This window comes from Alligator sinensis, unplaced genomic scaffold, assembly GCF_000455745.1.
Source record: "Alligator sinensis unplaced genomic scaffold, ASM45574v1 scaffold409_1, whole genome shotgun sequence".
Lineage (NCBI taxonomy): Eukaryota > Metazoa > Chordata > Crocodylia > Alligatoridae > Alligator > Alligator sinensis.
This window is the reverse complement of record NW_005842284.1, coordinates 816,633-830,519: the sequence shown is the minus strand read 5'-3', so window position 1 is coordinate 830,519 and position 13,887 is coordinate 816,633. Positions and strand designations below refer to the sequence as shown.

At 40.2% G+C, this 13,887-nt stretch overlaps 1 protein-coding gene across 4 annotated transcripts in view; it reads left to right on the top strand.

Annotated features, from left to right (window-relative positions):
- The window catches only part of LARGE1 (LARGE xylosyl- and glucuronyltransferase 1), a 387,820-nt gene that overhangs the window by 181,895 nt on the left and 192,038 nt on the right, over window positions 1–13,887 (top strand). For all 4 annotated transcript variants that reach the window (XR_003095093.1, XR_003095092.1, XM_025209336.1 and 1 more), the window contains one exon: window positions 5,856–5,979. Coding sequence is in view for 2 of the 4 variants with exons in the window: in XM_025209336.1 (XP_025065121.1) it covers window positions 5,856–5,979 (124 nt within the window). In the remaining 2 variants the exon portion in view is untranslated. The remainder of the gene's footprint in view (window positions 1–5,855; window positions 5,980–13,887) is intronic.

Here is a 13,887-nt window from a genome sequence, read left to right as displayed (position 1 = left end):
CTCCAGTCATGGACATCTGAATCCTTAGTTATTCCAGTTTTTATAAAAGCGTTGTGATGTAGACGGGCCTTTGTACATGCCACAAAATTGGCCTTTAAAGTGTCTTAAATGCTCTTTTCACCACTAATGGCATTGCTGTTTGCACGTTCAGCGGCATATTCTGCTTTAATGGTGTTGCTGTTTGCATGCTCGGTGACATATTCCACTTTAAATGACTTTGGTACATAGAAAGATAAAACACCTCCGAGATGTTTTAGTTTACTGCCTAACAAAGTGCAACAGTGCATGGGGTGTGTGCCCCCCCCCCCCCCCCCCGAACTGAAGAGACAATTAAGGATGGGGGTTTAGTTTGGTTTAGTTCTTCCTAAATTGAAGCGGTGTTTTTAAAAACCCACTGTTTCAGTTTAGGGAGAACTAAACCGAATTAAACCCCCGTGGCATGTACAAGCAGCTGATGAGTTTCCAGAGAGGGCCAGGTTGAGACTACAAAACTAATTTCATTTGTGACCTAAGTAAAACTTTAAACATAGTTTTACCAAGGCAAAAGAATAAACACTAAGCTATTACAAGTGTCTAATGGGTTGGCTAAGTCAGTGGGAAATTTTTTTGAAAGTACCTAAATTCCATTTTCAAACATGACATAAGGGATCCTGGATTCAGTTGACTTTCAAGACAAGTTATGCATCTCTTTTTTGGCCCAAGTCACTTGAAAATGGGAGTTAGGCTTCAGATTTACTTAGGCTTTTAAATTTTTTTCCCCCCAATATGTCTAACATTATTATGTTGTGGAATTTCTTACAAATACTGTAAAGAAATTCATATGTTACTACTCTATGTTGCTAAGTTCCACCTCCCGCCCCCATAGGCTTGCTTTACCTAGAGTACTTTTAAGTATTTCTTCTCTAGATCTTTCACAAGTTGTATGTTCTTTATCTAAAAGGGTACCAAATGCATTGTTGCCTGAATGAGCAAATGTAGGCCTCAATCCTGCAAACATCTAGTAATAAACTTTTTAAGTCGCTCCAATAACTTTAATAACACGATTAACAAGCTTAAAACTGAGCATAGGCACAACTGTTTGCAGTAATTGAACATTCTTAACCCAAACGGAATGGACATAAACCAAGATCAATTGTATAATGTAAGTAACATCTAATTTCTGAATAGAAGACACAAGTCAATACTGGATGGTAATTAAATGTTGTATCAGGTCATGTCTATATCCCAGGGAGACCATTTTGCTGTAAAGGATTTAATTTAGGAGTTCAAGACCTCTGTCATTGTTTCATTTCCTTAAACTTGTCAATCTATTTTAATTGGAGTTTCTTTCTTCAGAAAATCGAATATGGTACCTGTTTGTTCCATTAGATATATCTGTAATAGTTCATCTTCTTTTGCTTTGCTTTCATCCATAATAATATAGATTTAAGGGAGAAAACAGGGTTTTTTCCTCCCCTTCAGTGAAATAGGTTATCTGTACACACCTCACTTAATTTCCAAAGTTCTTTTATGTCAGCACAAAACAAGAAGATATGAGAGGGGGTGGTTCATTCCACTTTATGATCTCTCCAAAAGTTTGGGGAGCAGGTAGTTTTTAATCAATACTATACGTGTAGGGTTAAGAAAAATCTTTAAAGATTTTTCCATTGAAGTTCTCTCCATGTGAGAGATGGTTTGTCATATGGTCACTGAAACAGATTTTTCCCAAGCTGTCTGTTATAATTTCTTTTTGAAGTTTTTGTATCCATTTGTTATAGCTATAAAAAGTATTACCTTGTTGTGTTTCTCTTAATAAAGTATAGCTTTTGGAATTAAACCCCCTGGGCTACTGACCTTTATGTACTTTTAGAAAATACATTTTTTTCAGGTGTGGAGGGAGAGAGGATCATGCAACCAAGCAGCTGTTTTAGAATTGCTAACAATTGAGCTACCTATTAGTACAGAAAAAAAGGACAGGAGTGAAACTTGTCTGCCCATTTCTTTTTTTCTATTACACATCTTTATATTTAACTCTGTGACAGTGGCTACTTCAAAGAAAATGAACCAAAACCTCATCTGGCTTTTGAGGAAAGTGATTTTTTTCCCCCAGGATAGATATGCTTCTTAGATATTGTTTATGTTATCAAATTGGGGGGGGGGGGTATTTTTAAATCCCTTTCCTCAAAAGCCAAATAAAGAAAGTTTTGGGCCAAAATTTTCTAACACAGGTGCTTAAAATTAACCGTAAGTCTATATTTAGCAACCTGAATGAATTCTCTGGTTTCCAGACTTGCTCAGCCCCTTAAGGTCCACTGAAGTAGATAGGCAATCAAGAATTTTAAAAATCAAGCCATGGGTTTAGGAGCCTATTTTTAGGCATCCATTCTGTAAAAATAAATTTTAAGAACTCCTGGTGTTCAATTTTCCCATTCCAGAAAAAATAATCCCTTACTACACTTTTGATCTGCTCAAATGTTAGAGGCTCCTTCTCTATGGAATCTACTCTAAGCAGTGTTTAAACTGTGTGCAAAAAATAGTCAGGTATATGATTTGATTGACTGTTAAGACAGGGCCTTAGACCACTATAAAGCCTGTAACAAATAGGCACAGCCAGACAGGATGCTAGCCTGGCTGGTACACCCCAGGACTAGGCAGCACCCCTGCCCCCCCAGCTCCCCTCTTCTGCCTGGAATCACTTGCCTCCAGCTGTCTGCACAAATGTTTGCACATGGTGGAACCTGACTCAGGTTTATGTGGCTTAAAGTAAGCCACCTAACTTGAGACAGGTCTGAGTGCTTGTTTCCACCCCCAGAAAGCTTTATCCTGCATCGTTTGAGGAACAAAAGGCTAGAAGTGACTTCCTGCATCACTTCATTCCATCCCCTGCTATTGTAGGCAACCACGTTGTATGAAACCTTTCATAAAGCAAGTGAGTTCTGTTTTATTAAGTAGCTAAATATTTTTTGTCCCTAGTGATTCTATTGGAAGGCTGTTCCAGCATCACCGCTTTGTTGTTATAGGCTAATTTATTCATGGCTGGTTTATACCCATTTATTTTTAACCAGCAACAAAGGAAGGTCAGATAAACGGTAAAGGCTTTTGTGGGATTTCAGCATTGCAATAAAGTATTTTGGGTTTTGTTCAATGTCTGATTACATAGTTAAAACCACTTCACAGAAGGTATGCCATGGCAGGTTGCACAGGTTGGCTGTATCTGAGCAGCTCACTGGAACCTGTGCTGGTGACATACATTCATGATTGTTAAACTTCTGTTTTGCATCTGACACATCCCTTCCCTTTAAAGGAATCTTTGCCATGATTTAACATCTTGAAAGTGATTTTAAGAATACAGCTATGTCTTTCTTCTTTTACCCAGCAGGAGCTAAACTAAAGAAAATGTCCATATTTCCATTTAAGTTTCAAATGTGTTGAGTCATTAAAAGAAGTATGAAATGCTTGTAGACATCTGAATTTCTTTATATACAAATTAATTTTTTCCTGGTTTGAAAAGAGAGGAAACTAATTTGTTTTTCTCAGTTTTACTCTTTCTCCACCATAATTTGAATGAGGTGAATTAATGACTCGAAAAGGTGGGAACATCTTCCTGTTGCTCTTGCTTTGCCAAGCAAAATATAACTTCAGAAGTGAAATCAACCTCAAATTTTGTTGGGTAGAAGAACCTATAGAATTCTTATACTTATGGCCACTCACCTTGAGCTTTTCCCTTGCTGGTCCTCAGATTCACTGATGCTGTACTTTGTTTCCCCTTGGCCTTTTCTCTGCCAGTGAAATGTTTTTTCTAATCTCTGCTACTCTCTTTCTCCTGGCAAGGTGCCTAGTCTCTCTTGCTAGGAAATCTAGATAAGTCACGGTGTCTTCTCTTTTCTCATGCTGGTCGGATGAAGCAGACATAATTGCTTTGGTCCCTTTGGTTTTGTATTGGGATTCTAGTAGCTATTCATCTATTTTCTAGCATTCCCTCTCCCCTCCCCAGGCCAGGGCATGCTAGAGATTAAAAACCCTCTCTGTTCTCCTTGGAGTACTGCCATGGTTTCATTCATTTCATATAAATGAATAAGATTAAATGAAGCCCTGAACTTATTCCACTACCCTGATTTTCCATTCCTTGATAGGCTTCTTAACTGCACTTTGTATACCTTTTCCTTGAGCGTGTGACCCAATTCACTCCCCTACTGAAGTCAAGGGAATGACTTCAGTGGTGCTGCATTAGATTCCAGTTGCAGAAAGCTTGTCTTTCTTGCATTGGAAGACTGGCCTAATGTCACCATAATGATCTTTTATTTTTGCTGGGACAAACTATTTTATTATATTCTGTTTATTTTATACATTCTTGAATGCATATGGTACGATTTTTGTTTCCTTTCTTCCCTAGACACTAATATTTAGGTTCTCTCGTTGAACACCGTCAAAATAAAAACAATGTGTAGGGAGAGAAATCTTTTTCTAGGATGTGGATCACGGAAGAGGAAACACTTTTGACATTTTCAATGAAACCAAATCAAAGTATAATGGAAGCGCATTGGCCTAAACTCACATGAGTTTCCCTTGTTCTTGTTTGTGTGGCACAATTTAGTAGCATCAGCTACCTTCCATCTTACCCAGCATCTGAAATTAAATGTTCCTCTGTTGTGGATGAAAAATATCAGTTGACAAGTACACCCATTTACCTTTATAAATTCCACATAAATGAGACTCCATTATGTTTCCCTGGGGATCGAAAGAAGGTTGAGCTGATGCTAAAGGCTAAATGGACCATCTGTCTTCTTACTGACTTTCACACACTCCCATCCCTCTCTGCTGACTGAAGTTGCTAGCCTTTGGATAAATATGCAATACCCCCTCTCACTACAAATCATTACTAAATTCCACTGACAGGTTTCCATACTCCTACCACAGAAGTTGAATAAAGACCAAGCTGTTGCTTTCTCTCGCCCAAAGAGGGAAGCAAGGAGAGGTGATTTAACCATGGCATTTGTAATGTCAGAGCTCCTATTGCAGTAAAAAAGGAATTCTGTAAGCTTTATCATACCTTTGACTCAGGTTAGCTTTGTCTTATCACGCATCCTGGCTTGATATATTTGATTTAGCTCAACTCAAATCAATATTTGTCTGAACCCAAATCTGACACATTTTAAAGCAAAATATTTTCTTTGAGCCTGGTTTCTTCCAACACTTCCTTCCCCTTAAGGGTAGAGACAAGAGGGGATTTGCAATTCCCAGTCAATCTATTTACTGAGCCCCTTTATAGTTTCAGTAGCTAGAAGACATTGATTTGGAACAGCCAGCTTGGTTCTCCTAGGATGGCTGGCTATACCCAACGTCTGCTCTGAATCACTGGAGTGTGTAAGCTCAATGGTCCTAGACTATCACCTCATTTTTTGGTGATTATTTTTTAACCTCTCCTCTTCCTCCTTTCCCAAGGGCAAATATTCTCATCAGAGAGAGAAATAACCAGGGTGACTCAGAAAACTAAATGCCATCATATTGTCAGGTCAGGTCCCTTAAGGGGGATTGTCTTTATAGGCTGTAAAGAATCAAATTGGACTTTATGGCCAGATCCTGTGCTGACGTGCATAAGCATGCTCTGTTGGAATCAATAGAACTACATTTATTTATATCAGCTGAGGAACTGGTTCTGTATTTCTACTATGAGTATTGTTAATTCGTTTACTGTTGATTTTTACTGTGATAATGTCTAGGAGCCCCAGTTATGGAACAGTGCTTTGCGATTCTTGCTGTTCCATATTATGTATGCAAAAGTAGATGGGGTAAAGTTTGTGAATTCTAATGTTTTTGATTTATAATTTAAACTACAAATGTTTTAACCAGTGTGTATGTTTCCCTTTTGACATCAGGCGAAACCCTCTTCACTTCCACCTCATCGCAGATGCTATTGCGAAACAGATTCTGGCAACCCTCTTCCAAACCTGGATGGTCCCTGCTGTGCGCATAGACTTCTATGATGCAGATGAACTCAAGGTAAAAACAGGCCAAACAAATGTGTACTCAAGCTGTTCTGGTTTCTCTTTCTTGATTTATCTGGTGATTTGGATTTGGCCATATGGATGAAAGAATTTCAGTTTCTCTGAATAGGGTTTCAGCTCAACTTAACCAGAGCTGCTTGCTGTAGTGCACAGATCATTGCAGATACCACATTCCTAGTGCCACATATAGTCCAGAAGCCCTAAAATTCTCCTTGCTGTGCAGGAGATTCTGTGCCCTTAAGGATAAATTGTATCAAATCACATTATTTTCCTGATTAAAAAAAAAATACTCCCCTGTCAGGAAAGATACAGTCTTAAACCTCTTGTACTGTAAGTACCTATCATTTGGTAGAAGTACTCAGTCTTTCAGGATTCCGAAGGCATGTATGTAAACCACTGTAAGTACAACACCCTCTGCCCCATATCGATATTTTTTTAAAAAGAAAAAAAGTAGCTGCATTGTTTGGATACCTTTTCTAAAGGATTAGTTATGAAGCAATGAGGGCTCTATCAGTATAAAAAGCATTGCTCACTCTAAGCATAAAGTAATTATCTTTTTGCAGAGTTATGAAGTTTAAATTAGATCACAAAGGCTCAGTGTTGAGTTTCTGGGCTGCACGTTTCCCAGCTGCGGACATTGATCTTGCTATTCAAAATTGAGCATTTGGAGATGGTGGCAGTAATTTATATAGCCAGTCAGCCTTTCCAGTGCCCAACTTGATCAACATCCTATAGAAAGGGAAAAACAAAATTTAGCAAACTGCTATGCTAATTAAGGTAAAATCAAAGCATGCCACTTGCTAGGATCTTGAGAGTAAAATGTTGTGGAAAGAGATGACAGAAGGAAAAGATGATCTTTGAGATTTGGTTCATCACTGTTTTTATTTAATATCCTTTCAACATTTAGCAACAATCAGATACTAACCTAGGTAGGGAGCTACCATCCTTCTGGTCATTAAATGCACACAGACAGAAAGACATTAATGTGTCTATATTGTATGGGCTACACTGTAGATGGTAGGGCAAAAACAGTACAAAATTAGCTTTTCCATTCAGGTAGGATTGTCTTTTGTCTTTTTCTTATGCTCTTTTAGGTCTGGGTGACACTGCTTACCTAAAGAGAAACCACGGGAGCTTATTAGGTGTCGTTAATGTTATGTGCAGAAACTATCTTCCCAGTCCTGCTGTTCTTGCTTATAGTATGCCTTACTATACAAGCAGTTCCACAAATTTCAGTAGCCACATCAGAGTGTAGGAGATAATTCTCAATGTAGCTGAATATGACAGAACTAAGCCACATGACAGCAAAGAGTTATTGATAGTAGTAGAGTTTTAAGGAGTATTATATCACAGGTGGGTATAATCTTATTCATATTATTCTCAAAATTTCAGCTGAGTTTACAGTTGGATGTAACAGAATAGCTTAGCTGCTTCTGAAATGATCTTTTTGGCTTGGGTTTATTTTTTTTGCATGCGTTGAACATATTTTATTCAGTGTTAGGAAAATTCACGCAGGCATCGGAGTAATTTCTTAGAAATCTTGCTAGCAACAAAAATGGACCCGTAAATAGGTTGATTTAATTTAGATTATGTTTCAAAAATTATTATTTTCTATCATTCTGTTCTAATTGTAAAATTCTTATGAAGTCAGCACAGAAATTTAAAAATGTTCAGTCTGTATTAAATTACAATTAACTGGATTGTTGCTTTTCATTTGCCTTTTATTTACCTGTGTTTCATAGATTTGGGGCACCATTTTAACACCTCAAAAAATAAAGCTGTCCTCTATCAGTTCCGAAATCATGAGCTTCCATACCCGTTGTTCCTTATGGAGCAAGAGTCAGCAAGTTTGCCTTTTATTTACTTCATCAAAGATGCTAGCCTAAGGCTTTCAGAAAGCTGTGGGAATACTCATTGGTTCTTGACTGCTCCTGCTCAGCCAACAGAAAGGAATACAAAAGGTTGTTTTGCCTAGGTCCTACATAAATAATGTCCTTTGAGAAAAACATTCTCAGCAAAAGAGTGTTTGTCTCTTTTCAAATAGCTGTTTAGAATTCAGAGGACACTTTTCACCAGATTATATATATAAGAAAGGTAGAAATTGGAGGCTAAAATATTTGGCAGTGTTCCATAGCATCTCCTACACTTCCTAAAATATATTGTCATTTTCCTTGGAGTTATAGCAGGTAGTAGGGCTGTGCGCTGCTTTGGGTGCTGATTCGATTCGGAGGACATTCAGGCTGATTTGGCAACCGAATCTCTGAATCCAAATCGAATTAGGAGACCAATAAAAAGGTCCAAATTGATTCGAAGCTCTCCGAATCAATTCAGAAAAGATTTGGAGAGCTTCAGAGATTTGGGCAGTACCCGCTCGCTGCCGCAGGGTGCTGGGCCCTGGGCCCCAACTCCGTGCTGGTAAGTAGGGGACTGGGGAGGGCGGCGCTGAAGGAGGGAGGACCAGGGGGGGACCCAGGCCACAAGCCCCCAGAAGCCCCAAGGCTGCTGCAGCAGCCAGTGAGTACGGGGGTTTTTTTGTTTTTTTTTAGAGCCAGGAGCTAGGGCCGGGTGGGGCAGCCGTTGACCGAGCTGGGAGAGCAGGGAGAGGATGGGGCCTGTCTGATTTGGAGAAAAAAAAAAAAAAAAAAAAAGGAGAACACAAAGCTATTAATGATTCCAGGTTTTCCACACATATCAGTCCCACATATCTGATCTTAGGAACCTTATGTGAACTAAGCATTTCAAACATTCATTTTTAAATCTGGAGTATGGTATTTTTGCTTTTTATAGCATTGCATAGATGTGCATGGTCCCAACCGTATTTTGCCTGCCACTTCCCCTGGTCTTTTTCCTTTTAAGGACTATTACTACTACTACTTCTCTTTTAAAAAACAAACAAACAGCATGCAGAAGGAAATGGAGGCCTCTGATCAATAAAACCAGAAATGGGTGAAAAGGCTCTGTGGAAATAGATACAGCTTGTTTGTGTAGTTCCTATAGTTTTAAATTTATCTTCTGTCCAATGATAAGTTGGAGCTTGCTGTAGTTTACTGCACATTATTCATGTTGGGCCCCATAATTCGTGAAATTTAGGTCATGAAAAGTGCCCTTTTATATTCAGATTCCTGTATCTTTATCCTGCCTTTGTCCTTTATTTTCAATGTTACAGACAAGACTTAAACTGTGTTTGAAACCTGTGACTTCTACAACCAAGTAGCCAACAGGAGGTAGATGGTAGCTGAAAATCTCTAGGATAATGAGAGACTCTCATATTCTAGATCTGTTCATACATCCTGGGCACTCCTGCTCTTGTGCATTTAACTGCACAGTAACCGAAATTCTTGCACAGTATCGGTGTGCAGCTACGCATGTACACCCATACTGCATAGTAAATGTAACGACTTACATTGACTTGAATCAGTAACTAACCTGATTAGTAACTGCGCAGTAATGCACATGTAGATGCCTTACTGCATAGTCACACTGTGTGCGGACTGACTTGGGACTAACTTTAGTTCGAAGTCAGCCCACACACAGCATTAATGCGCTTTAACACCTGCACATGTAGACAGCAGCCTATTCCCACTTACTGTGCAGTAATTTACTGCACAGTAAATTTCAGCTGGTGTAAATGCACGTGTAGATGTGCCCACTGAGCAGCTTAAGGGTCACTTGCTCTAACTTCCCAATTTCTCTAGAAAACAAAGTCCATGCAAAATAGTAAATTAAAAATAGAACCATTGTCCATTTTTTTATACCCTGAATGTTGGAAAAGAATCTAGCATAAACTCTCGAAGAAACTGGCCCTTCAGTTCTCTTCTGTTCAAAAAAAAAAATAGCAGTGAAAGCAGCTCTATGTAATGCTGTGAAAACCAACAAGACCAGTCACAAAAGACTAGAATGCTGCCATGTGAATACCTAGGCTGTTGCTGAAGATAGCTACCACCAGGGTATTTGTACCTGCAATTTCATTTCTAGAAGGGGATGAATGGACCATAACATAAGTGCCTTACCTATGTGATTCAGGGACAAGTGCCTTACCTATGATAATATCACTGAAGAGGAAACAGGGCACTAGGAAAGAAAGAACTCTGTTGCATCTGTTTTGTGTCAGGGCACCCATGTTTTGTTTTTTGCTTTCTTAATATCATCAGTTTGAGGATCACATGTTGAAGAGACTAATATAATTCATTGGAGCCCAGGAATAAAGCTGGGAAGGCAGCATTCTCCTATGTAAAGTTCTTACTCAGAGCTGCCCGGTAACAACCTCGTTATACTTGTCTGTTGGACCCCTCTTGAGGAGAGAATGTGGTCTGTGCTGTGTAAAGTCATGCTTTGGGGATCTGCGTGGGAGTAAAGTTATCGACTCCAAAACTAATTTTCACCAGTGACCCAAGTCAGAACTTGATCCAGATTTTCCAAAGTGAAAGTACAAACAGTCCAATCTGCTGTGCCACTTCACACTGCCTACTGGTGCTGTCTGCCATAGAGGGATCTTTTCACTCAGTTTTGTACCTTATCTCTCCAAAAATTGCATGCACTCAGGTAGACTCCTCCTATAGGGAGTCAAAGAGAAAAGAATGTCTTCATTCCAGTGCACCTCCAGTGGAGGTGTTAAAATTCAGTCACTTTAAATACACAATGTTAATATTCTTCCTCCGGCCCGCAGCTGCGGCCCAACCCGTGCCACACAGATCTGGGAGCACGCATGCCTCCACCCCTGCCCTCCTGCGGTGCAGGCGGTGGCAGGGGCTGCCCCCACTCCGTGAGGTACGCCTCTGTCCTGCACCCCCGCCTACCCCAGCTGGGCAGCACCTGCCCCTGCCCCCTCCCTCACCATGGGGGGCATTGATCTGCCCCCCGGCGCCCCTTCCCTTCCCTTCCCACCCCCACTTCTGACTTACCAGCTGGAGGCAGCTTTCTACAATGTCTCTGAAAGACTCTCATGGCTCCCTGGTTGAGAACCAGTGCATTCGAAAGTATTAAAAAGTGAGATTTTTTTTTTTTGCTAAGAAAACATGGATATCTATATTACAATTCAAACTTCATAATGTGAGAGCTTGAATATCTGGGTGCCTGTACACGAGTGCGGAGGGTACTCTGATGTAATTACAGCATGTGAGAGCAGACTCGATTAATCAAATTTGCTGGCACGTGGATCATCAAATAAGCTTTAGTTCAAGCATGCGCATTGCCATTTTGAAGTGTGGGGACGCTGATACATGAAATGCTGTGGTGCTTTAATTAGAGTGGATCTCAGAGCTGCTCTAATTAAAGTCCCACCCCACCCCCCTCCACCCCCAGAGCACATGTAAAAATGTCCTCTGTTTCAGCAACTCTGTTCAATTATTGTCCTATACCATCATTTGTTTTTCTTACCAGAACAAGGAGCAATGTCTCAAGTTGTAGCAAGGGAAGTTTAGGTTGGATATTAGGAAAAACATTCTCACAAGGAGGATAGTAAAACACTGGAACAGGTTACCCAGAAAGGTGGTGCACTGTCTATCCTTGGGGGTTTTTAAGACCCAGCCAGACAAAGCCTTGGCTTAGTTGGGGATGGTCCTGCTTTGAGCAGGGGGTTGAACTAGATGACCTGATGGAGGTCCCTTCTAACCCTAAATTTCTCCGATTCTCTGGTTTCATACGTAGTGTGAGCAGATAATGAGCCAAGTCTCCATACTGCCACACACGTATGCCTGTGCCATGTTAATTGCTCTGTGATGGCTCAACAGCATAGACACTTAGTTTGTATTCCATGTCTGGGGTATCACTGTTGCTGATACCAGCTTGTGTGGCACCTCCAGGCAAGATCTTTACCAAGACATAAGAAAGAATAAATGGCAGTACATGATATTTTTCCTCAGAAGAGTTCAGTTTTACAAAACATATCCAAAAATGTGCTCTGTAAAGTAGAAAGTACCAAGTAATGGCCAATACAAGCTTCTGCACTCTTCAGTACAACAGCTGATTTTTTTTAGTACCGTCCAATTGCTGTATCATAAGTCCAGTGTCCCACACATTTGGTTTTCTCTAGAAGTTAGTATGTCTCTTTTTCAGCTTCATCCTGTCAGGACAAGGCTCTTAGGGCATTCCCTTTAATGTAATTCAGACCATTAGATTTTCTGTTTCTATAGTGAATGGCATTTATCTCCTGTACTTGCTGCTGAGGGTTTCACCCCTTGTTTCATCTATCAGTTCATTTATTGACATGAATGAGTGAGGATCTAGAAAGAGAAATATTAGCTATGTTTTCTTGTAGATGCTTCCCCAGCATTAGCAGTTCTGGGCATTCATTTTAAGGACTGGTATCAAAAAAACAACAGTTCCTCACCTCCCCAAATGTTTAGCAATCCTTGCTTGGATTCATAAAGAATTGAAGTATGGATATTGCCCTGTCTAATGAAAAGGGTAAACATGAATGACAGACTGAAAGATATCCAAGTACAGGTTTCTCTCACTCCCACAGTGTTGGAATTGCTGGAATACATCCTTCACAAAGTACTCATTCCTTACTTATTTCTGAGAAACAGCTAATAAGATAGAAAAAGAGAATAAGATAGAAGCTTCCATTTCATCTTCAAAACCCCAAGGTGCCCTGCTTTGGGCAGGAGAGGTTATGCAGAAAGAAGGTACTGGTAAGACCATGCCACAAGTGTTGGATCTCATGATGAAACAGAGCGATCAAAAAGACCCATGACATCTGTCTTAATGAGATGCCTTCCCACACCATTCATGGTCCCAGTGATCACAAGCCACATATTTCTGTCATGTCATCTGTGCCTCATGGGTATAAGAACGTCTTTCCACAGGTCTTCTGCATTCATTTTAGTTGGAGTCATAGGTGCTTATATAATTTGTAGTCTGTTCATATGCTTTAATGGAAGTGTTCATGGAAAGCACTGAACGGTGCTGTGGTCTTTTCTATGCTGATGAAGCCTCCTTTTGACCCAGATGAAATCAGGGAGCTTGAGTTTCTAACATGTGACATTTCATTCTTAGTGACAGTGACATCAGCTTTTGAGAAAACGGATATCAAACTGTAATTGTTTAACCATCCTACACTAAGTTTCACAAGGGTAAGATGCTTAGGACTCACCCTTCGAAAAGGGATGATGGAATCTCACCAAAATGTATTAATAATTTTCTCGCATGCTTTTCCACAGCTGAATGGGTCCCTGAGTTTCTGTCTGGAGCAGGCTGAAGTTATTAAAGCATCCATCTGATTTTATTGTTTACATGGACTTTTTAAGAAGAATGTTTATATGTCTATCTGATTGCATTTTTCACTTGTTATTCCTTACCTAGGGTGACAGCACAAGGCTATGCTGGGAATATGTATTCAAAGGGATGTCAATGATTGTAGCCAGGCTTAGATCATTTATCCTCAGGGAGATTTTTGGGCAGCCACTTGGAGTTTTCCTTTAAAAACGTTTCAGATGTTTACTCCTGGGACTTTACTGCAATCTGAAATTATTTTTTAATTAATGAGGCCTGATCTCCATGTGGCATTACCCGAGAAGGTAAGAAACAAAGGGCCCCTTGGGACTCGGAGCGGGGGGGCAGCAAAGGCACCAGTCGCAGGGCTCAAGTGGCTATATACTAATGCTAGGAGCATGGGGAAAAAGCAGGATGAACTAGCGCTCCTGCTTGCACTAAACACCTATGACTTAGTGGGGCTAACGGAAACCTGGTGGGATTCATCCCACGACTGGGCAGTACATATTAAGGGCTATAGATTGTACAGAAAGGACAGGGTGGGGAAGAAAGGGGGAGGGGTTGCGCTCTATATCAGTGAGCAATATACGTCAACCCTCATCAAGACGGAATCCAAGGATGAGGAGGTAGAAGGATTGTGGGTTAGGCTACATGGGGGGCAAGGAGAAAGGGATTTGGTGGTAGGGGTCTG